The sequence below is a fragment of the Corvus brachyrhynchos genome, unplaced genomic scaffold (assembly GCF_000691975.1).
Source record: "Corvus brachyrhynchos isolate BGI_N302 unplaced genomic scaffold, ASM69197v1 scaffold175, whole genome shotgun sequence".
In the NCBI taxonomy this organism is placed as follows: Eukaryota; Metazoa; Chordata; class Aves; order Passeriformes; family Corvidae; genus Corvus; species Corvus brachyrhynchos.
The window spans coordinates 6066824-6091779 of record NW_008238448.1 but is presented as its reverse complement, the minus strand read 5'-3'; the positions used below and the strand labels follow the sequence as shown (position 1 = coordinate 6091779).

General features: G+C 43.5%; 2 protein-coding genes across 11 annotated transcripts in view; one reads left to right on the top strand and one right to left on the bottom strand.

Annotated features, from left to right (window-relative positions):
* The window catches only part of GATB (glutamyl-tRNA amidotransferase subunit B), a 45035-nt gene extending 35808 nt beyond the window's left edge, over window positions 1-9227 (top strand). For 4 of the 5 annotated variants that reach the window (XM_017736829.1, XM_017736831.1, XM_017736834.1 and 1 more), the window contains 3 exons: window positions 969-1047; window positions 6370-6504; window positions 8778-9227. In XM_017736829.1, the coding sequence (XP_017592318.1) occupies window positions 969-1047; window positions 6370-6504; window positions 8778-8906 (343 nt within the window). In that variant the 3' untranslated portion in view covers window positions 8907-9227. The remainder of the gene's footprint in view (window positions 1-968; window positions 1048-6369; window positions 6505-8777) is intronic. The other variant, XM_017736830.1, reaches the window with a different exon arrangement.
* An 8312-nt stretch (window positions 9228-17539) lies between these two features.
* FAM160A1 (family with sequence similarity 160 member A1) overlaps window positions 17540-24956 on the bottom strand; it is an 83531-nt gene continuing 76114 nt past the window's right edge. For 4 of the 6 annotated variants that reach the window (XM_017736840.1, XM_017736841.1, XM_017736842.1 and 1 more), the window contains one exon: window positions 21164-21414. In XM_017736840.1, the coding sequence (XP_017592329.1) occupies window positions 21164-21414 (251 nt within the window). Of the gene's footprint in view, window positions 21415-23113; window positions 23821-24956 lie in introns of those variants that run through there. The other 2 variants (XM_017736839.1, XM_017736843.1) reach the window with 2 other exon arrangements.

Sequence of the window (24956 nt, the reverse complement as noted above, 5' to 3'; positions counted from 1 at the left end):
GTGGGTCGGACGGTCGGGACGGACGGGGACGAGAGATCTCTGAAGTCAGATCTTGGAACATGCGGTTTATTGCAGAGGGTGTGGGTACAGGGGCACTGCTTAGAGCTGCCAGCCGCAGCTCGGAGCAGGCCCAAGAGAGCAAGAGTGTAAGTGTAAGAGTAAGGGTGGAGTAAGCGAAGAGGAGGTAAGTAAGAGAGTAAGTGGGTAAGGGAGTAAGTAGAGTGGAGTGGTGAAGTCCTGGTTACAATACAATAAATCATCTTCTGTACTGAATATTCTAATTGTCACTAACCAATCTAATACAAGATACAAATCCTATAGCATTTACATACAGCCTATAAGAGTTCTTATATTACCATAGAGTGTTACATCTTAACTTCTAAAAACTACTCTTTGGACCCCTTCTGCTGAGCTAGTAGGGTCTGCTCTGACCCTTGGACCTGCTTGCAAGCAGAGGGTATTGTTCTATCAAGGGGGGATTACTTCAGTCAGCCATACCATTGTTTTCTAGTTGTTCAGTAACTAAGACTTGGTATTTCAAAAGTGGCTTTCATTTCGATGTTGCCTGTAGTTTTCATATTCCCAAAATCTTTTGTCAGGCAATCATGTTTCCAAGGCTTTCCTGTTTCATCTTCCCCAACACCGTGTCACTCCATTGCTCGTGCCTGCTTTAGTTGCTACCTGTGAAGTTTGTTACTCCAGGCAGTCCTGCACAGGCCTTGCCTCTGTCCTGCTAAATGGAATTAGACAAATAAGTGGCAGAGACGAGGATCATGTAGTTAAGAGTAGCAACCAGTCTTCAGTCTTTAGAGTGTGATGATGGTAAGGCATAGTCAGGCCATTAGTACCAAACATGAGGAAAAACAGCTTGTCATCCTGAATGCTGTGATCTTTAGGCAAGCAGCAGTAGCATAGATACATTACAACACCTTATTCTCTGAGGTAACTTCTGCCCACTTTTTCCGTAGCCCAGTCAGTTCTTTTGTCCTGGCTGACCTCTTGAACCTTCTAGAAAAAAAAGAAATTTCTTCTACAGCAGCAAAGCAGGTAAGTACCTTTTTGATTTTGCTTTACTCTGAATCTGTGGCTGCTTACTTTGGTTGTGTAGCAATTTTATAATCATTGTGTACCAGTACAATGGTTGCTTTAAAGGGAAATTACTTAGAGTGTTGATAAAGGATAGCTTCTGTATCTATATTATATACATATAATACATACAAATGCCTTATGTGTGTATATAATCTTAGAGATATATCTGCATATTCACTGTTAGAAGGGGGCAGAAGCCAAACAGTAGACTTAAACGATGTGAACTGAACTCAAATAAATCCTGCTTCTGAACAGAGCAGAGAGTAGATCTCAATTTCACTATTCCAGTCAGGCCTGTGTGAAAGGTCAGTGGGAGCTAATCCATGGCTTGCAGTTAAGATGAGAGTATCAGTTACTAGATTCTTAGGGACAGTAAGGTCTACGTTCCCAAGCATTAGCACATGGGAAAGGATAGAATTCATCCAAGTGTAGTCACAAAAAGAGTTCTGCTTTGGTGTACCTGAGTCAAAAGTGGGAGAGGTTTGGCCTTTCTTTTATCCTTGCTTCTTTGAGCAAGTGCTGTCATGAAGCTCTCAAGCAAGTAAAGCTGGGGTTTTTTTCAATATCATCTTCCTTAGGACAGTCTGAAAAATCAGCTCTTGATGATTTATATCTAAAATTGTGAACTGGTTATGATGGGTATGGTACTGCTGTGTCTGTAGACAAAACTTAGAGGCTTTTTTGTGATGGGCCATAATCAGTCATTCACCTTAAATTGCTGCAAGCTCATTTATATGGAATGATTTGTCTTTTCAGATTAATTATTGTACTTAGATAAGTGCACTAGGTGACTGTTTCAGTGTTTATCAGTGAAACCCTTCATGAACTGTGAATGAACTTTCTGGTTTGTTTTCTCTTTTTGGAGATGCTTGTGGTTCTTAATTAAGTTGGTCTGTGTCTGTGGATAGCCAGCTGCATAAGACAGGCGTCATAAATAGGGATTTAAGTGCCTGGCTTCAGGCATGTGTGTTTGGAAATTTTGTATTGGAAAAGTAAAAGCTTCAAAAAGGAGATAAGTATTAATAGGAAAAGCACTGGAATGCAGAGCAGTTCTGTGCCTGCGGGGTTGTGGCACACCCATCAGTTTGGTGTCTGCATTTGAAAGGGAAGCTTCAGAACTCCAGTCTTAAAAGTCTCTTCCTTGTGGAGGTATGGACAGGGTACTAACGCTCATCTAAGGGATTTTCTGCTTTGTGATATATTTGTGTGACAGGCACTTCTGACAGGTTGTGAAATGTCAAGAATTACAGAAATGCATTTGTTGTTTAATTACCAGCTCCTTGTAATGTGCATGTTGTCCTCAGTGTTCTGAAACTGGACCCAGAAATCGCAGTAGTTTGCCCTCACCGAGTGATGATGCTATCAAACTGCAGAAACCTTGCCACATTTAGAAAAGTATTTTGGTTGCCTGGATGTCAGAAGAGTAACAAATGTTTATAACAATCCTCAGCAGTAGGCAGAGACGCTGGATGGCCTGAGGGCAGAAAGGGCTATATATACACACCAGCAGATGAATTGCAGCTCTTGGGGAGGGGAGCATGATCTGCAGTGGCAGACACTGATCCAATGGGAAGGGATGGAAGAAGTTCGATGGGGTGAGCACACAGACATGTGTACACATATGTGCTCGCTGCAGGAAGCTGTTAACCACTTCAATTATTGAAAAGGTTCTGTGTTTGGGCTCTGCTGTCTAAGGCAGTAAAACAGGCAGATAAAAGCCGTGAGCACTGGCTGTACACACAGAGCATTGTGTGGTGGGATGCAGTGCCAAGCTAAGGGCACTGTGTGCTCACGTAATTACCATGTAGGTAATTACAGAGCTCATGCCCAACGTGCCATCAAACACAGCGTCCCACTCCAGAGGTCTCTGAAGCAGTTCCGGGCTGGTGTGCCTGTGCAAAGGGGGGGAGCAGCTTCCAGCTGTGCTGGCGTGTGGGGCTGTGGGCTAAGCGTGTCCTGGATCAGATGGATACACGCTGCTTGTGGCCCAGCCCGGAGGCACCATTTTGAAGCCCACAGTGGGACGTGTCACTGCTGCTCACGCAGGGCTGAAACCAGTCCGATGGGGAGTGTGCCTGTGATGGGGCCTTGCTCCTCAAGTTGCCAGACAGGCAGCAGATCCATGTCTGGCATAACAGACCTGCCTGTGAGTTATGGCATTGTGGGAGGAGGCTGGTTCCTGGGCCAGGGAAGTGGAAACTTGTCCCTACTGCCAAGAGCCATGCTGGAGCAACTCCGTGTGGACACCCTTGTCACTAGTTCATGGGGGATCCATGCCCAGCAGGCCATGGAGCAGAGCAGACCTTGGGTTTTGCTGGGTTCTGCAGTTGCATAGGTACTCACATAGGAGTAACTTCAACAGACCTCCTTTGCACCCCTACTTTAAAGTAGATAGCAGGGAAATGAGTACAGTACACATATCTAAACAGAACCATCTGCTTTGACAATTATGACTACACCATCTGGAGGACTGGACCCAGCCTGCCCCCTGCTTCTCTTGAGAGGCTGAGGGACACCTGCCAGACATGAAGGCTTCCGTCACTGGAAAGGAGAGGTGCCCACAGGACTTGCTGGAATGGTGCTGCCTGCTGCTTTCCTCCCGCCCTTGGCAGCAAATCACTGCAGATAGAGTTTCCAGTTGGAGCATTCTTAGGCACAACAGTCAGCTGGCACGGTCACCAGTTGCAAAATGTTTGATATGATGCCCATGGCAGCCAGACATGTAAGTCCTAATTAATTCATCTTGACCAATGCTGCTATGCCTGCATAGGTGGAGACCACAGAACATCATTAAAATCTAATCACGCTCAGGCAAGAATCAATAGAAGAAGCCACTGAGATTTCAGTGATGGAAATGAGGCCTGAGATTCATGTTTTGGCTCTGGAGACTTCATAATTTGATCCTCCTGTGCTGGTGCAGGCAGTTTGTGTAAATGAGTTGAAATCATTTTTTAAACTGCTTTCTTTAGATTTGTACTCCTTGCCAAGTGGAGAAACACATTTTTAAAAAGTGCATCTTTTGACAGGCCTTGGCCACAACTCTTTCTGCTTTCCTACATACCTGTAAACAAGCAAGGGCCTTGATAACATTGTTGCTCTACTAAGTGGAGGTGCTTGTTACCAAATGGGAAGGAACACATGATGCAGCTGTCACAGGGAAAATCTGGTGCCTTCAAGGTTTCTAATGGGCAAGCTTTCCTCAGTGCCAGGAAATATTTGGCACAGGCATAACAGGGAATCAGAGCTGGATCTCTGACTGTCAAGCTGTCCTGCCCCTGATCTAAGTCAGCCTGATGTACGAGTTGCTCCTGCATGACTCTGCCATGATTGGCGCCGTAGATTTTGTTCTTTGCAGATTTCCCCTTCCTGCAGCCCATGGCATCCTGTTTTAATACATACCAGTCCTAAAAATCCCATCTGCCTTTTTCCAGGAGAGTGAAAGGGCTTATTCATTGTCCACCCTGATTTGTGCAGCACTTTAGACTCTCCAGGGTGTTTTGCTAGAGGCCAGGTGTTCTGCGGCGAGGACAGGGCTCATTCTAAGAGGTGACATGCAGTATGGGTGCCTTGGGAGGCCTCCAGGAGAGAAACCTTCCTGCTTCATCCCTCAGGGAAGAAGCAAAAGGGCTTCCTGGAGTAGCAATGGAGTGCAACAACAACAAATCCCCAAAACATGAAAAAACACCACCACAAAAAAGGCAAGCAGCTGCATACAGGCTGAATCTCTGTTGGATATTATGTATTTATTTCTAGGGGTATTCCAGGTAGCACTGGCATGATGATTTTTAAATTTCACACTAGAAGGAAGATCTTGTAGAAGACATCATATAGAGCACTGATTTATTCAGTATAAAGATTCAGTATAAAGATCTTTACCTATAGCTGTTGTAACGCTGGCTGCTTATCAGTAACTTCAGTATTGTGATCTGCCTTTGGCCCTCTCACAAGAAAAAATTAAGATGTAGCTGCCACAATACAGCTGTGTATCATTACCCTCTCACAAGGTCTTGAGAAGAGTGATAAGATGCCATAAAAAGCTTCAGAGTGCCACTGGCAAACAAATATCCTCTTGCAGCAATTCTATGAATGCATGGTTCTTAAAATACTTGCTGTGGATATAGAACTCTTTAACCAAAGGTCTTTTGTACCTGAAAATTTGTCATGCTGAAAAAAATTGCTGGGGTAGTTAAGATAGCATCCCATGTGCTTCACTTTACCAGAGTTCTCTTGCTGCCCTGCGAATTACTCAACATGCAGTTTGAATGCCCCTCCTTGTCTCCCCATCTTGGCCTCTTCTTCATCCTACAGGGAATATTTAATTCTGAAATTTTGACAGGACATTCATTTCCATATTGGGGCACAGCAATGGCCCAAACCTACAATTATATCTTCAGCTCAGGATGGAGCACAATGAGCTGTTTTAATAAGGGTTTTCTTACTCTCCTCCCACAGCCCTGAAATAAAAGCAAAGGGAATACAGAAAATGACTGCCCAAGGAAATTGGTTTTTTATAAATGTTCTCTCCTCTCAAGTGTATTCCAGGGCAATAGCCCTGCTGCAGTGTAGGAAAACACTAGCATTAACAAGTGATTATTCCACAAGCCTGGGTTTGCCCAGCAGTCCAGTACTTGGAGATGATGCATAGGTGGGCTGGAGCTGCTGCATTCATTCTACTTGGCAGCATTTTTCTTCTGCTTTGTCATACATATCCTCATTACAGCTGCTGGCGAGGACTGGTAATGGGATGAGTTACCTGGGATTGGACTTAGTACAATAGTCAACTAATCATCAGTTCCCGGGCAGAGCCATTGCTCATGGAGATGCATTTCCCTGCTGCTCCCAGGCAATTCTGTGCATGATGTGAGAAGAGCAGGAATACTGGCAAAGAGCAGCCTTGCAGCCCTGCCATCCCTGCTGTGGTGGCTCCTCTCCATGCATGAGGAGCAGGGGGCTGTGCTCAGCAAACCCCTCTGGAGAGAGCCCAGCCCTGGGGGAGCAGGCAGGGCCCGGGCTTCAGAGGCTGCACAGCCCCAGCTGTGAACCATTACCCTGGACTCTGCAGGAGGTGGCAATGCTTTGTCTCAGTCCAGGGGGCAGAAAAGGAGGGGGGTACAAGGGCTCTTTCAGAGAGGCACAGGATTAAATCTTGGGCTTGTTCACATTTAGACAATCTACTCCTAGCAAAAACAGGGCTTCTTGGATCCATAACTGAAATACTGCATGTAAACAATGTTGGTAAGTCAAGCCACTGACCTTTGCTGCTTTTATTGTGATTTTCAGGTGCTTGCAGAATTGTGGAAGGGAGAAGGGAAGACTCCTCTTGAAATTGTTAAAGTACAGAAACTTGAACTGTTACAGGATCAAAAAGAGCTTGAACAGATCTGCCAGGCAGTGATTGATGGACAAGAAAATGAGGTGATTATGATGGTGCCAGGAACCTTCTGCACAGTGGCAGTGTGTGGCACTGAAAGGGGGTTAAAATAGCCTCTCTTTTTTTCTCTTTTGATGGCATTTGAGCTCTAGAGCCAGAGCAGTAAAGCTGCTGCCAAGATATTATCAGGCTTTGCTTCTCCTTTCTTATTTTACTAAGTGGGTTTTTTTGAAACTGAAGCTTACACAAAATGATCAGCAAAAGAAATTACCAGTCTGGCTAATATGCTAAGTCATTCTGAGAGCCCATAAAACTTTAATGCAGGAAACAAACTGCAGGGCCCTGTCCCTCTCCAGCTGTACTGCCATTAACCTGACCCTGCCACCCAGCCACATAACTCTGATTTTTATGACATCTGTTGTGATATTGGGTCAACACTGTTAAACTGTTCTGAAGCTGGAGATGGAAGTTAGCTGCCAGCAAGACATATATTAGTTATGGAATTAGAGACTGTATCAGTGCTGGCAAGGCAAAAATTTTACTTGAATCTGACTTTCTGCCATGTCCATGTCTCTGTCCACTGCCAAAGAGAGGAGCCTAGCTGGCTCTCCTGCCTGACAGTGGCTCTGGGGTGGGGAGGAGCCAGAGCTCTGTGGCAGCAGCAGCAGTGGCTCTAGAGCTGCTGCCCACTCTGCTGTTCTGCCCACTCTGCAGTGGCAGCCACACAAATGCTCCCCTGTGGGGATGATGGGCTCTTCCCCATCTCCTTGGAAAGACACACAGCAGCCACTGTGGCTCAGTCTAACAAGGTCTGAGCTGGAAAAAAAGGGAAAAAGCCCTTGTTGATCATGAAGGGGAGGAGTGGGAAGGGATCTTGACAGAGTCTATATAATCTGTTTTATAAAAAGCAAAAAGAAAACAAGTGCTTATATGTTCTCTGGAGCAAAAATGTAAAAGCAGAAGTGAATAGCTTACTTCTAATACGAACAATGTCTAGCTACATTTGCCATTTGGAAAAAAACATTAATATCTTTTGAGAACAATACCACCCCTTCCAGATCTCACTGGGGGATGCTAACAGCTCTGCAAGAGCTTTAGATAAAATGAGCTTGCAGTAGATCGGCATGACCTCCATCCAACTTGACTCATTTGCAGAGCCTGATAAAAGTGCTGCTGTATTTCTAGGCTGGTATGAAAGCACAGGATGGGAGGGAGAGGAGAGAACATTAGAACTGACTGGGAAGTGCAGGAGCTGAAGGTCCATAACCACACTCCCATTTCAATGTGTTTTGAGAGTTAACTTTTTTCAGAACGAAATAGCTTCTAAACAGCTGCTCAAACCAATACTGAGCACTTTATGACAGTGAAGGATCAGGACTGTACCGCACTCTGCCCTGCATAGTAATTTCTAGCAGATCCAGAGTAATGAGTCCTTTCCACAGTGCAACTTAACAGAGAAGACTTTTGACTGACAGTAATTCAGACACTGTAATGAAAAGCATTATTTGTATCTGAATTTGGTATTGGCACAGTGCATGGTTCCTGTGTTTACACCTCATCCCTGCACATATATCATCCTGTTTCTTCGCAGCAATTGTGTTATGCCCAGGAACTCCGACAATGTCGAGAATGGCTTCCCTGCCACACAAACAGTAGGAAGGCCAGATGCTTGTCTTTCAGCAGTAGCATCTCCTTTAGGAAGGCCCAAAGGTGAAATTTCAGATCCTTTCAGCTTTTAGATATGGCCCTTGCAGTGCAGCAGGTGATTGTGCATCAAAGGCTGTCTGATAGGAGGTCATATTTGACCAGTTTAATTAATCGTCATGTTGCAAATTAGATTACGTGCTTGAAGGAAATAAAAAACACCTATGTCTGTGCTTGAAGGACCTCACCAATATTATCAAATAGATTTTGATTTGATGCAAATTACTTGTTATAACAGGACATTATATTCAGTAAAATGGTAGATCCTATTAGCAAGGAAAGTCCATCTCTGGCTCTTTCCAGGAAGTTGCCATTCAAGTTGCAAACGCTGTTAAAATCCAAAAGCGTTTTGTGACTCTTCAAATAAGAGGAGCTCTTTCTATTAGTTGTAAGGCCCTGCTGCTGTACAGACTTGCTGTTCTCTCATGGGAGCAGAGGAGGAGCTTATTGCAAGGCTGAAGGCAGTTTTTATAAATAACACCTTAGCCCCAAATGCAGTCTTCTATCACAATAGTCTAACGGACAAAGATATTCCTACCTTGGTGTTGGGAATGAGTGAAGACGTTCGCTTTTCTTGTAACAATGCTATCTGTTGGATTTTTTTTCTTTAAAGGTTATGGCGATAAAGGCAGGAAATCAAAAAGTTCTAAATAAGTTAATTGGTCTGGTACAAAGGAAGACACAAGGACGGTCCAATCCTGTTCTAGTGAAGCAGTTATTAGAGAAGAAGCTATCAGAGTAGCCACAAGAAAAGAAACACACAAGCAACTACAGAAATACGTGCTTCGTTCTGTCTGCAAATGGTGTCTCCTCGTGCAGCATCGGGCTTGTTGGTTGTACTTCAAGCAGCCTGACGTCCCAGCCTTCCCTAGATGCGTCAGCCAAAGGCAGATGGGCCACAGAAAAGCAGGATACAGCCATTTGCATCGCCCTCACTTTGATGTGGCACTTGGAAATGTGATTTCCACACAGCCCTGGGAAACAAGCTCCCAGAGGTGTCTGTGAGTATGCAGAGAGCTGAAACTACATGCGTTAGTTTTCTAATAAAGCAGGTACAAACTTAGCTTTTCTTGGCTGTGTGTTTGTGAGAAGGGAGATTCACAATCTCAAATACTCTGTCTGGGGATACACACCATAGCTCACTGTCAGTTTGAGCACAGCAGTAACAACGACTAAAACACCCAGCAGTAATTGAGGAGACCACATGTGCCTCAATGCCTAACACAAGATAAAAAAAGTTCACTGCTATCATTCTTCCTGGTTTCTGAGGAAAGGATGAAGTAATGAGCTGCTTAAGTGTGTTCCTGAGGGTACAACCATAGACAGAAGTGCCAGCATCTCGCCATGTCAGATTTTTTGCTCCTTCCCCCAGTTATGCATCCACATACCTGCTTTGCCTGCTTTCAGTTCTGAGGAGTGCCTGAGGGATGTGTGCCTGAGCCCTTCTGAGGGCCACATCCCACTTTGGCCTCAGAGGTTCAGAACAGCAGATGTGCTTCTGCCAGCCCTGCACAATCTACAGCAGAACAAGTAGAATCGTAGAACAGCTGGAGCTGGAAGGGACCCACAAGGATCACTGAAGTCCAGCCCCTGGCCCTGCACAGAACAGCCCCAGGACTCACACCATGTGCCTGAGAAAGTGGTGTCTTTTTCTAATGCAGTAGCTCAGTAACGGGACTGCTTGCTCCAGTTTGGTTTTTTTTCTCTGCAGGCAAGAATTTGGCCCTGTGTTACAAATGCCCAGGGCTGCTGCTTCTCTCGCACATGGTTTTCTGCTGTCACCTGGAACTGCACTGCTTCGGGGAAGGAATGGAACATGCAGTTGGCTTACCAAAACTGAGCTGGATTCAGCTGGGGTCCAGTCCTGCTCCACTACTTAATCCAAGAGATGTTTTATGCTGGTGGTTTTTATTTTGGGTTTTTTGTATCTTTTTTTTTTTCAGTTCTGGCTTTCAGTACTCACTGAAACACAGGGATGTGGAATAAACTTCCCCATCCCAACCAACTTTAGCTGATCAAGCCATTAACAGGAAATGCAACAAGAAGGAGCCTGTCAAATTTACATTTGGGAGATAAATCCCATTTAGTACCAGGTGCTTGAAGTTCTTAAATCCCTCCTGGAGACTGCTAAGCCATACTTTTTAAAGATCACATCTACCTCAGGCCTCATAGCTGCTGCTTCAGAATTGTTCTTTAGGATGTGCCTGCAGGGCAGACATTGTCACAGGAGTGCAGCAGGTGTGGCCCTGGGACTTCAGTCACCTTTGGCAAATGTGATGCTTGCAGCACTGGTTCAAAGTAGGTTGATGGCAGTTCCTCCTCCTGAGTGCCAGTGCTGATGTTATGTCTTGAGGAGGACATTGCTATACAAACTGGCTGAGGTTCAAGTACGAACTCTTTCATTAGAAGGAAAAAACCCTTTGGTTTTCAATACATTTAATGAATAAAATGTATACCCATTATTCACAAAATGTACCTTTACAATTCAAGCATCAACACACAGCTTACAAAAAGCAGTAACATGACTGCAGTCAAAAACTGTGACCCTTCAAAAACCAGTCAACCAAACAAAAAGCCTAAACCTCCAAAAACTCCCCCCAAATCACACCCCGCCCAGGATTTTCAGGTAATTTGACCTTCACACTAAGACTTCTACTATCACTTTTCACATCATGAGCAAAAAGTACCATTTTTGCTTAAGAGTGGTGTGAATTTTCAGGTAAGTGTTCAGTCAATAAAGGTTTAGATTATACAAGAAACTAAGTATTGGAATTCTGTTCAACTCTTGCCATGGCAGCAAGAAACAAGAAGGCACAAGGGTTTCTGCATGAAATCTTGAATATCAGAAATACTCCCTCAGTTTAGAAAAACACAGCTGTTTCCCAGAAGTGTTTCCCAAGGTTAGTGCTTGTTGTGGCACGGCTGGATGCTGCTGTGCTGAGTTCCCCACTGCTATAGTGGGTACCTTTTAAAAAAGAGAAATCAAAACAACAATGTATTTGGGAGAGTAAATCAGCTAAACTGATTTAAAAGAAGGAAGGCTCTCAACCAATGTAGCAAGGCTACTGCTGATAATTCTCTCTATGGGCTACTTCTTCTTAGCCAATCTTTTACTGTAGAATTATATTTCGCTAGTACGGTGCAAAACCTGTTAAAAGTCACCAGCCAGGTTCTCTCTGAGTAGAGTCTGTGTCAGTATATCATGCAGCTGGGCATATGCAAAGCACTTGACACTGTCCTGCATAGCATCCTATCTCTAAACTGGAAAGACATGGATTTGATGGGTGGACCACTCAGGGGATAAGGAACTGGCTGTCTGGTTGCACTCAAAGAGTTGTGGTCCGTATCTTGATGTACAGGTGGAGGCCAATGATGAGTGGAGTCCTCCAGTGGTCATCACTGGACCTGGCCCTGTTTCACATCTTTGCTGGTGACAAGGACAGTGGGATTGAGTGTTCCCTCATCAGCACGTTCTCTGATGACACCAAGCTGTGTGGTGTGGTTGACACACTGGAGGACAGGGATACCATCCAGAGGGATCTGGACAGGCTTGAGAAGTGCGGCTGCACAAAGAAGTGGAACTTGGGGGTGCTGGGGGATGACAAACTCGGCATGACCTGGCCATGTGCACTCGCAGCCCAGCAAGCCAGTTGTGTCCGGGGCTGCATCCAAAGCACTGTGGGCAGCAGGATGAGGGAGGGGATTCTGCCCCTCTGCTCCACTGTGGTGGGACCCCACCTGCAGTGCTGCATCAAGCTCTGGGTTCCCAGCACAGGAAGGATACAGACCTGTTGGAGTGAGTCCAGAGGCCATGAAGGTGATCAGAGGGCTGAAACATCTCACCTGTGAGGAGAGGCTCAGACAGTTGGGGCTGTTCGGCATTGGGAGGAGAAGGCTCTGGAGAGACCTTAGAGCACCTTCCAGTACCTAAAATGGGCCAACAAGAGAGCTGAAGAAGGACAAGGGCATGTAGTGATAAGATGAGCAGGAACGGCTTTAAGATAAGAGAGGGCAGGTTTACATCAGATATTAGGAAAAAAGTCTCTACTGTGAAGCACTGGAACAGGTTGCCCTTAAAAGCTGTAAGCTGTGGATGCACCATCCCTGGAACTGTTCAAGTCCAGGTTGGATGGGGCTCTGACCAACCTGGTCTAGTTGGAGGTGTCCCTCCCCACAGCAGGCGTGTTGGAACTAGATGATTTTAAGGTCCCTTCCAACCCAAAGCATTCTGTGGTTTACTGTAAGTCTCAATCTGTTTTCACCTCCACCTGCCAGACACGATGGATAACAAGAAAGATGAAAAAGGGATAATTGTAATCTTCCCTTCCAGGGAAGAGAAAGAGCAGCCATAGTCTGTAAATTTTGCACTGTATTATGAAGCAGTCACTTCTGAAATTTTTTAAGAACTCTTTTGCAGACACACACAAAATGGAAATTTCCTTTTGATAGGAAAAAAAGTGGTTTGAGTCAATTGAGATCAAGATAATGAAGCTTTTTAACATTTGTGGAGATATCAGGTACAAACTTCAAAGCAGTGGTAGCTGGCAGTGCTCAGACCTAGTGATGCGAAGGCTCAGTAGGGCCAGCTCATGTTGCTGCCACTATCCCAGCCTGCATGAAGGGGCTCATCAGTCACTTCACACCCTTTTGACTGAACCAATACAACCAAAACATGGGATCCTTTTTGGCTGCCAAGGGCCTGATACAGCAACCTAAATACAACCACCTCCTTCCCATTCCCCTAAATGGAGCTCAAGGCAAATTTGAAATACTCAACAAGTGAACACGCTACTGAGCAAAACAAACAGCTTTGGTTTATATCTGCTTAGCAGTAGTTCCTGAGCACATAAAAAAAGCAGAAGCAACAGCCTCAAGGAATTTAGTGTCTGCTACTGTAAAGACAAATAAAACAACCCTACAGGACAGGTGGGTCTGCAGGAAAGAAGGCAAAAGCCTGACTGTGAAGTGTTGGATGTAGAACATTCTGCAGACCAGGAAGCTGTTCCAAGTGTCATTGTACCAAGGCTGGAAGTCCAGAATGAAGATTGAGGCTTTGACCCCAACTTGGAAGTCTCACTTAGCTACTCCAGTGCTCTCTGATCTAATGATTGCAGATACCATCTGTGCAACAACATCAGGCAGGGTGAATTAAGGACAGTTTCATGCAGATTTTCAGCAGTAACCATCCACGAACAGAGGACCAAGGAAAATGCTCACAAATTAAAAGCTGACACCAGACACTGTGACCATCTCATCTACTCATTGCTGGAAGTCTTCTAGGAGGTCAGGCCTGAGGGTGGAGAGCTGATACTTACTCCTATAGCTGAAGTATCCTGTATCTGAGGCTGCAGAAGAGGAGATTGAAGTTGTCTAAAAAGATGCTGGCAATGCTGTAAGTAGTGAAGAAAGAATTTCTAGCGCTCAGCCTTGGCTGCAGAGTTTAATTTTAACTGTGTTAAAAATAGAAGCATACGAGAGGAACCTTAACTAAAAGATTCTAGCAGAGCATTCAGCTGCGATTTCAGTGCAGCCCCTTTCCACCCTGCTTTGTGGTGTGGCGTAGGGGTTCTGGGATGCACTCGTTTCTCTTCTGAGCACCCTCTCTCTACCTACACTTTCACAACCACTGACCTCAGCAGCACCTTCCCAAGGATTTATGGCCTTGGGTGCATGCTCAACATGGAGAGCGCTTGTTTTTTCACACATGAAGAAAAACAAATTGGGTTTACAGTCAGGTCTCTTTTCTCAAACTGCACGAAGGACAAGAAGGAATAGCACACTGCTGGTTGGTTTGCCCTCGTTGCCAGCATCTTCCTTAAAATGCTATTTACACATACTCATACACAAATACATTGGGTTCTGAATCAGGTAGTGGCCGCTTAAAACCAAGTTACAGCGACAGGAGGTCTACATTTATCAACCCAAAGGCTCAGAAGCTTCCCTGCATTGGGTTGGCTTCAAGTGCAAGTTGTCCTCTGTCCCCTCAGAAGCCTCAAATATGCAGGTAATACACAGACAGAGAGGATTCTATTGCTGAACAGTGTGAGGAATGCAACAAAATGCAAACTCCTAGGTTGTCATGACCTGTAATTTGCTGTGCCTTTTTCTGCCCATTGTGATGGCAAATTTAGACTCCATCTTCAAGAGCCCCTGGGCCAAGCCACATCAATAACTAGGGATGACTGCAGTGGAAACACAAAACCACCGGGAATGCTCCTCCTCTCCTGACTGTGCTCCAGCACACATCCCACATTAGGCTGTACAGCCTGAATCTTAACTGCAATAAAGCAAACTGCAGAAATGCTCAGGTGCCACCATGAGGGAGCAAAGCATCCTAGTCCCAGATCCTTAAGATCTCCTGTAGGGCGTACAGGCATTTCACAACTGTCTGCAGCATTTGCTGACCAGCTGCAGATATAAGTGGTCAGGGACCCTGACCTTTGGTTCCTCCCCTTTATCTGTGTGGGGGGAAGGTCCAATTCATGACCCTTTGAACAATTCCCATCTTGCCTGCTGGCTTTGCCCGAGAAAAAGACTGGTGACAGCTGTGGCAGACCCCATGTTATCCCACCTCATACACAGGCAGCAAAGTAATCCGTGCAACATTCCCTGCCTTGTCATTGCAGCCGCTGGAGAAAGGCCTCCATCTGAGTCCAGTACTTGGAGCTGCAGAGTTGTACTGCCATGATCCTCACAAGAGCCAACAGCTTCACTGTAGGGAATGCTCCCTCCATGCACAGCCATTTTGTGTAAGCACAAAGAAAAAGGTCTCCCAACATGTGGTTGCATCAGCCACAGCTGTAATTGTCTAACCCAGTAAGCAGGCATAACCATCAGTAAGCTGTATTTCAGCTGCTCAAGAGGCCACACTTTCAGGCTGGTCTTAGAGGCTGCTAGATTTTTTCACACTGAAGCTCAGGAACCAATGTCATGACCCTGGAGATTTACAAAAGACACTGATCAGTGTTTCTAAACAGCAAGCTGTGCTTGGACACCAAGAGACATAAGTCGTTGGCTCAAGCTGCAACAAGGGACACTGAGACCCAGGGCCACTCCCTCTCCTTTGAGTACGAGCTGGCATTTCGTCTGAGCTCTGGCCAAACTGACACAGCAGCACTGAGCTGGACACAGTTTAGTTGTCTTGGATTTGACTCATCCATGTTATTTTTTGGTCTAAATCCAAGCTAGTTATTTTTAAAGAAGACTGCAATAAAACACAGCTGCTGTGGAATTGGCTTCATCAGAGACATAGGTTTGCAGGTATTTAGTCCACAGTACATAATTGTATGCGGGCAGTCTGCTGAAGTGCCAAAGTTGAGAAATGCAGCCTTTGCACAAAAGTTCCATCAGGGCTTTTAGCCCAGAGACTTCAGTCTTAATTTAATCCAGCTGCCACACAAGAACCATTATAATCAATGAACAAAAAGAAGATTTGCACAGTCAGCAACAAAACGCCACTTTAAGCACCTACATATTTGAGAATCCAAGTAATGCTCCTTTTCATAAATAAGAGGCTTCCAACTGAGCATTTAACAAATGAAGTACATTGATGCTGGGCCACAACATGTTTAGAAAGCTGGGGGCCACTAAAAAATAAAGTGCATTTATTCAGAGCAGGGCTTTGACCGCCAACAAAGTCACAGAAAAAGCATTGCATTCTGTGGCTATCTGCTGTCAGACAGCTGGCACCACCATCATCTTATCCAAGTACCTATTTCTGCAAGTCTGACACCACCTTCACAAGGTGCAATTTTTATGCTCCTTTGCACATTCCTGTCCCAAAACATCACACGGCAGTGCTATCCACTTGGACAGGTACTATAGGACATGGACAGGTACTGTAGGACATGGTCATATTCACTTTTCAAGTCTGAGCTTTTTCTTTCTAGTCGCTGATAAATCAGAGCAACACAAACATAAATTCTGCATTTCACACAGAGGGAAGTGCCCCCTGCTAATCTGTGGTGTTTTCCCTTAGGTCTGCTCATTAATATAAGCAGCCCAGGTGCCATGTACCCTCCATTTCTGCTGATAATGCTCAAAGAGTGCAAGGAGGAACATACTCTAATTAACTAAATCAGATCTGGACACAGCAGCATCGTTACTGTACAGTGCCAGAGCTATCTGAGTTAAAAGAAAGAGGAAAATCCCAGTATTCTACTCATAAACACAGACGCAAGTTAAATGTTACAAATGTAATGGGAGCTGTCATAAGAACTGCAGGCATGACATAGCAATTTCAGTAAATACAGCAGAGTAAATTGCTTATTAAATCAAGCCATCCTCAAACAGGAGCTGTGGCTACAAATTCAAATGATACAATGACATAATTTAACTGCAACAAATCACACTGCTCCCATCCTTTTCTTTCCAGCCCTGAGGTTTTAGAGCGTCTTAGGGGAGCTAAAAAACCTTCCTGAAGCACAAAACCTTCTGAGAGGCTTAAGCAGAGTGCACAAAAGGGTAGTGAGTGTGCACATGCTGTGCTGGATGGTGAACTTCTCTTGGTAAACAGAACTTAACCTGTTGAACTTAAAACCTTGGACTCTGCAGGATGCTGCAAGTTTGTTTGCAAATGTTTTTCTCTGAAGGTCTGAACAGACCACTTGGGCTTTGTGCACAGGCCAAAGAGTGGCCATCAGTGGCAGGAATTCTGCTCAGGTTTATTGTCTATCCAGTCCTATTCCCATTCCAAAGCATGGACCCCTGCTGATGTCCGAGGTCCACCTCAATCACACTTTGTTTTCTCCCATTCTAGGAAATTTACCAATCTTACTAAAAATACCAAATCACACCTGAAAGGCAAATGCTCTGTACCACAGCATGACACCACTGAATTCAGACTTTTTACAAAGTGACAAATCCCAAAGAAAAAGGAAGGAAGTAATTTATGAACTGGATGCTGGGAAGGATGTACCTGGGTGTGCTGGTGGGAGGGACAGTCCGTGCTTGATATTGGAATTTTCTCATGTCTACAGAATACAGCTGAAAACAGAAGTTCTCATTTCTGTTCTTCCAAACCAAGGTCAGAAGTTACCAGGACAAAAAAAGACAATGCATTTTTCACACCCAGAACTGTAACACCAACAACTTGATCTCATTTGAAATATCATAATATTCTTTAGAGCACACATGGAAAAGATCAATTAAAGAAAAATGCCTAGAATACAATAATAAAGGTAGTGAGCACAACCAGCAACACAACACATGAACTGCACCTGACTATACATGTCCAAAGATCAGCACAAGCATGACTGAAATTGCTCAGTGCTTTAGTCCAATTAATACAAACCATATGTATTGTTTACTGAGACTAACCCAGAAAGCATCCAAAAATGGCCAGTAAAAGAGAATGACTACAACTTTTTGAAGACAAAGTGCTCACTTTATAGGTAGGTTGCAAAATCAAAACAAACAAAAAAAAAACCAAACCAAAAACACACACATGCACAAAAAAGCAGGTTGAAATTGCTGGAAAGATTCCTTGCTATAGCAGAGCAGCTTAAAAACACACTCCAAGGCTACACCATTGGAAATGTGGCATTCACGGTTTGAAACATCTAGTAGGAGACTGGAAATTCACTTTGGTATCACTGAGCCACCACCTGCGCTCTTTGGAACAGATCTGCCAAGGCACTTCATTTGGGACTGATGCTGAGCCAGTGTGCCAGAGGGACTGCTCCACTCACACACCCACCTGAGTGTGGGGAAAACCAAATCACAGAGCACCTCCTTGTTCTTGGAAAGAGCAGCATAAGGCTGTTGTCCTCCAGGGACCCTAGAGGCTGGACTAAAGCTTGAACCACAGGCACAGGTTTTTTTGGGGAAAGGATGTGTCACTGGTGAGAGACAGGATAACACATTATCTAACAGGAGGGAAGAAGCTTATTAAACAAGCATTTGGCTGAAGAGTTTATGCACACAGATGTGATTCATCTCAAAAGATCAACATTTTCAAGCTAAATCACAGGTTCTGCATTTTGAAGGCAGGAAGAGGCAATTCCCACCAATAGTTTTTGTGCTGGCTGCCAGACATCATGCTGCTATCACAACTGAGACACAGCTGCAAGTCTGATTCCACTCAGAACCAAGCAATGCAAAGGTGCACGTATGATCTCCATGTTTACATTTTAGGTCAGGGTCACTGCACTCATCCACCTCTTCCTTATGGGGAGCTGACAAACATTTCCTGTTTGTGAGGGGACACTGTGCACCAACACAGCTCTGACCTTTCAGCAAGAAGCCTTCCACACAACTCCAGATTTCAAAGGCTGACTTTACCCTACTAGATGTAGAGCATAAGCTCTACTACAGTTTATGAGGAAAATCCTCTCCTTCCTCAAATTTACAGATGCTTTTTTGAGCAGTCCACATTTTAAAATACTCATGTAGCTTAACAGACCTGCTGGGATGAAACTGCAGTGATATTTGTTGAAAACACCAAATCTCAAAAAAAATCCCTTCCACACAGAAAATAAGAATTCTTAGTTAAGAATACAAACAAAGGAAGGGAGTGTTCAGGTAGGAACTTACTGCCTTAAGCACTGGTCTGCAGAGTTCTTTATTTTTAAGTAAGTGAAATAATTCTTTACAATTTCTTTTTAAGACGTCCTTCAAAAAAAGGATTAGGTTGCTTCTGCATTTTAGCACTTGTTTCTGAACGACTAGAAGCCAGTTGATCACACTTTCCTTTTGCTCAAATGCAGTTCCTGCAGAAGAGGTGAGAAGCAGAGCAAGCACTGACCCTACATCCATAATGCTAAAACACTTCCAACACACACTGAACCCCCTCAGGCCAGGCCTGTGAGTACAGCATGGAAGGCAGCAGTAATGGGGGAGTGGGGAAAGGACCCACCATGCCCTAGGGCAAGCTTAAAAAATATAATCATTAAAAAACAAAAAATCAATCAATCTCATTACCCATTTACAACAACAATGCAAGGGTGAGAGGAACTGAAAAAGAAAGAGCTCTCTTCAAACTGGATAACTTAAAACTTAAGAAAAAACCCACAGCTTTTGCTTCAGCTTCCAAGAAAGCCTGAGGTGAAAGAGGGCCATGTGGAGATCAGCAGGTGGTTTACAGAATGGTGATGCAGTGGCACCGAAAAAACTAAACAAGTTATAAGTGAAAGCAAACCAGAGAGAGTCAGCTAGGAAGCAACATGACCCCCAGCCATCATGGAAGTGAAGACTGTGCAGCAAAAAGTAAAGATGGACCCAGAGAAGTTCTGGAGGTGATTTTGTTGGAGGTAGACTTTGAGATTTTTTTTTTTTTCCTTGGAATAGCCTACAGCAGGCTGACACAATGAATGCAGACAATTTAAGCTATACCTTGTAGATTAAAGGCAGAACTTTTCAGAACTATCTAAAGGATTTAGGAGCTTAAACTGCACTGCACATTCCAGAGCAATTTGACCTGCAATTAATTAGACTCTTCTGGAATGCCTTTGTTTTTAAACTGTTTTTTTCCTTGAAATCTCTGAGAAAGTGTGCTTCAAAACCACTATGTGACTAACTGGAATTTCACATTATGGAATTACAATGAGCAGGAGAACTAATGTATGCAAGTCTTATTTCTGATTTCTGTTTCTTCACATTTTTTGGAGTTACTGTTAGTTTGTATCTTGGACAAAAGGGCTTATGGCTTTCATGAATTAAGCCTCTCTTTATGTAGCCAACTACAACACCCTGGAAGCACAATTATGCGGCTAAGATAAGACAAAATGCAGTGGTGATGCACCAATTCATCATGTTTGGGTTCTCCTAATGAAGCCCATTACTCACAGAAGAGAATTTTCTCAGGCAGTTAGTCACCAGCAGACAGCTTTCCCCATTACTCCTTCCTTTTCCGCAGCTGGTGAACATCCTGGTCCTCCCCTCACCATCCCAGAAGTGCAATATTAGGAAAAGTCACCTAAAACACCTAAATTAAAAGTAAACAAACAGTACTTAACTTTCCTTTAACCAAAAGAAATTAACAATAAGACAGTACACCTTTCATGAGCAAGCAAACCTTTTTCATTTAATAAAAAAAGACCACAAAAAGACAAAAACAGCCTGCTGTCCATTTAACACTGCAGAAAGATACTGAGTATCTTTCTTGAGCTTATTAAAACAAGCATACAAATAAACTAGACACTAATAACAGCTTGCATAGAAACATTTTGTTTTGTACTTTGTGCAAATCTTACTAAATAAGGCATGCTCGCGGGCTTAGGTAGCAATGCAGGAGTTATTGAAACAGCAAGGAAAATTCCAAGCAGTCTGCAATCCACATCCACTTATACAGTTCATTGGACTTCAAAGCCCAACAGCTGATAGCTGCAGATCTGTCTGCAACATAAGGCAATATGGTATGTGTAGGGCCCAGCACCTGCTTTTAGCTACTCATGGGTTTACTACACATAAGATCACTTGAATTCAGAAAACCTGAGCCAGTAGTTAAAAAGGGGGTTTCGGATGTGGATTGGTAAGAACCCAGCTTCAGGGTGAAGCAAGGGAAGAGGCAAAGAGGACAATGACACCGAGATGCACAGCCCTTCACATAAAGGGGTTTTGTGCAGATTTTGCATGTCTTTTTATACTGTGAACCTTCCCCGTGGGGCAATGTTTTTTGAAGCAAACTTGTCTCCTAACAAGTTATTCAAAAGAATATTTCTGGAACAGAAAAGGTAACATGTTTGTGTCTCTTAGCCAGCCTACAAGTGTCTATTGCAGAAATTCAAAAGGAATTACTGACACTAAAGAAGGGTGGCTCTGTAAAGAGGAAGGGATGAAGAAGGAAGTTGCAGTAAGAGCAGTATCAGAAATCTCAAGTAAGTTATATAGCACAAAGGGAAATTATAAGGCCTAACTGGAATAACATTTTGCCTCTTTCTTCATCCTCCAAATCAAGTATTTTCAGGAAATATTGAAGTACAACCTTCTTTTGAAAGCAGCTTTGCATTAAAAATCTGTTTAAACTCCAAGAGCTTTTTTAAAACACATTTAAAAAACCCACTAATAATAATCTTCAAAATCCCCCAGTATTTTGTAACATAAAATGGAATGTTCCTGGGCTAGAGCTGCCAGCTCCTTCAGGAACTCTGGGAAAAGGGCAGCTGCAAGTACGGCGTTCCTCACGTGCGCAGGAAGGCTGGGATGAGCCAGGCCTTTCTTTCCTTTCTGTCCCAAGAAAGGCTGCAGTACAGCCGGGTAGGCTTCGGAAAGATTCCTTCCTTTCCCCGCATTGCTGATGTGCTGGACATTACCTAGAGACAGGAGGAGAGGGAGAGGAAAGAAAAAAAGACTCTGTATATTAAGCACACAGAGTATCTGTACAGTGTCCAAAGCCAGTTTACAAGGATTGTGGTCAGAGCTGTGATTCACAGTACCCAGATTGTGCAGAGAGATACTTCACTAACCCAGCATTTTAAAGTTCTACGTGCCCCGGTTCTATTGCATTTTTTATTACCTATCTTTCCCCATGTTATATATTATTCAGTTCCAGCTCTGATGAGAGAAATATGTGGGCAGAAGAGGAGTCAAGGGGCAGAGTAATATGGATTTACCTTCTGAAACAGTAGATAATATCTACGCATCTAGAGCCAGCATGGTTGTCTCCATTTCAACAATACTGTGCTCTATCCCTCCCCCAGATCAAACTGTTGTTTTGATTTTACTTCTCTTTCTCTATCCTCTCCCTGTGAATCACCATGTCAATGGGTTTGAGGCCGAGCTGTCATATCACCACGAGTTTGAAGCAAGCTAGAAACTAAGGGAAAAAAACCATTTAAAAATTGGATTTTTCTGTAGCTATAGGCCCCACTAACTACATTTACTTCCCTGTAAAGCAAGTAAACATTAAAAAGAGAGCAAGTGAAAGCCACTGTGTGCTCTGCTATATGATCTCTGCTGCCAGAGTTCAAAGGATCAGAGCTCAAGTATCAGAATGCATGGAATTACAGTGACAGCAACACTTAAATTTTAATCAATTGCTCCTTGTTTCAACCTGAAGCAGAACTGCCCTTTAATTAGATGATAATTAATTTAGTGAAACTAAAAAGGTGACAAAATTTAACACGGATGGAAATAAATACTCTACAAAGAAAAAATAACCTGTAGAACTCACTGCTACAAGATAGAACTCACTGCTACAAGGTATCACTGAAGCCAACAGTGGAGACAGATCCTGTCTAACTAACAAGTGGATGTTCTCCTGAGATGTGTAAGTAAATCATTAAAAAGAAATAAAAGGACTATTATGCTAACTCACATACTGCAGACAAGGCCAACACTGCACTGCTGCCTTCAGAAGGGGCTTCCCTTAAAGTGCACACAGATTATATTAAAGTAAGCCTCAGGTGACGCCAGCCTCGCTCTGAAACCTCTCCAAGCAGCAAACAGGGGGAGCTGTAGATGAAGGCCTCACTCATGCTGCACAGCAATCCCTCTGTTCAACAGCTCTGCACTTTTGTTCCTTGCCTGTACTTCACCCAAGGCACTGTGGAATTACGCTACTCTTCCAAACACTTGAAAAAAAAAAATCATCTTAATCATTTAACAGATTTGTACTTTTCTTGAGTTTAAAACACCTTTCCAACTCCAGACTTATCAATCATTCATGTTGTTATTCTACAAATTTCTATCTACTAGAGACAGAGTACAGGAATTTCAATTCTGTGGGAAAATCTGACTGTGGGAGGAAAAACAACTTAAATTATAGATTACAATGAAAAGATAAAGTTTTAAGCTTCCCCTGAAGATTTTTTTTCAGATTTTCTAATGTCAAAACATTTCATAATTAAAATTTTAAGTTTTTAAAATAGTTCAGGCAATATAACCAGAATGCTAGTCTACTGTCAAAGCTTTGCTTTTGTTTTTACTCTTCCTTTAAAAAAGCCTCAAAATTGATACATTTCTAAAAATAATTTTGGTTTAGATTTAACTGCTTGTTTGGAAAAAAAACCCCCGAAACACCAGAAAAGCACAGAAAGCTGATATAGGAACTAGAGATTTGGGTTTTTTCCTTTGATCAGGATTGTTCCCTTCTTTCTAGGGTCAGGATGCAATCTGAGTCATACAATTGAAAATTGAGCAAATGAGTACTCTGAAGATTGTTACCAACACATTGAAAGAGGGGCAGCTTGTACGCGAGATCTGCATCATGACAGCTCTATATGTGTAACCAGAGCCCAAGCTGCTGTGGAAGAACCACATGCTACTGCAAGCAAAAAAGAACAAATTTTACCATTTCTGCTCAAACACCTTTAGAGACCAACCCCCAAATGAGAAAGAAAATGCTCTAGAATGTTTTGGTTTTACTTTTGTCTTCCCCACTATCTCTGGCTTCAGGTTTTCATATGTGAATTCTGTAGGAGGCCAGCTATGCTCACACCTGCAGAGAACACTGGGGTTATTCACCACTTCTGTTCAGGGGAAAAATCACTCAGAGAGCAACCAGTTTGTGTGACAGCCAGAGGTGGTGTTCAAGCTAATGCAAAGACACCCATGGTGAGTTCCTAATTTGTTGTTTCGTTTGGGTTTTTTTTTTCATTTACTGTTATTGCAGCAGTTCTTACCTTGCACTTCTTAATCAATATAATGAACTACTTGTTGATGGGCTACTGAGTCAACTCTCCCCCAGGATTATAGTTTGATGACTTGCATCACCAGTCCTGTAGGGAACCAAGTCTGCAGTTATCCAGACATTAATTTACCCTCCACTTATTTGTCAAGAGAAGCTTTCTTTGCAGGAGTTGCCACTATACAGAAGACAGGGTGACTAAGCAGCCTTGTTCCAAATTCCTAAATAATGACCAGCATGAGTCAACCTGGAAAATTCTGAAGCCCACAGAAAAAAACTGACGTAAAACAGGAAGTTTAAATAAATGTCATCAGGAATGCATTATGTAAAAGTTCTTATTGCCAGCACCTAAGAAAAAAAGGATTCTGAATGTTGCCTCCTAATCTCATCTCCCACATGGTAGCTACAATACCGTCTAATTGTGTCTCATATCTATGGACCAGAATGCAGAGCCTAAAACACTACTGACACTTGCAGTACACAGCCTTTTTACAGCAGGCATCTTCCACAGACTAATTCTTCGAGAAGCAGCCTTAGCAAGATCATAATTTTACAGACCAGATGTACTGCAAACCTTAGAAAGACATGCTGACTATAAACTAGGTAGATTATTCTTCAGAGCCTTGAAAAATGAAAACACAATTAAAATGGTACATAAAAAATCCTGATTTCCACGCCTCTGGAAATCCAAGAAAAGGATCAACATCTTCACAGAAGTGTGGGCAGAGTGGGTGATTATTAATGATTCCCAATGATGAGTAAGCACACACCTGTAAATGCAGCCTCTCTTGAACCCTCTTGCAGAGTCAGCTCTTAATGACTCACCAAATTCGACACATTCCCATCATGTGGGAAGTTGGCTTTTAAGGGAAGCCTGCATCCAACACTGCCCACCCAGCAGCAAGCTGAGAGCAAGCACGTCCTCACAGCAGGGCTTCAACTCTACCCATTGCCTGGCTGTGTCTGAAAGGTTCTTAGTTAGCAGCTAAGACTTCATTTTGTTTATTTTTACTAGCTTGCCCCACAGTAGTATAAATAAATACAGGTAACTGTAAAGACAGGTGCAGTGTGCACTGTGCTTGAGAAGCAGCAGATGTTACAGAGCCCCCTGCAAAGCTGGCTTGGTGGGATGTCTAATTCCCCACTGCTCTTAGACACACAACTTTTGGTTTCTTCTGTTTGCTTTGCTTTGTCTGTCATACAAGAAAGACACTAGCCAGAAAACTT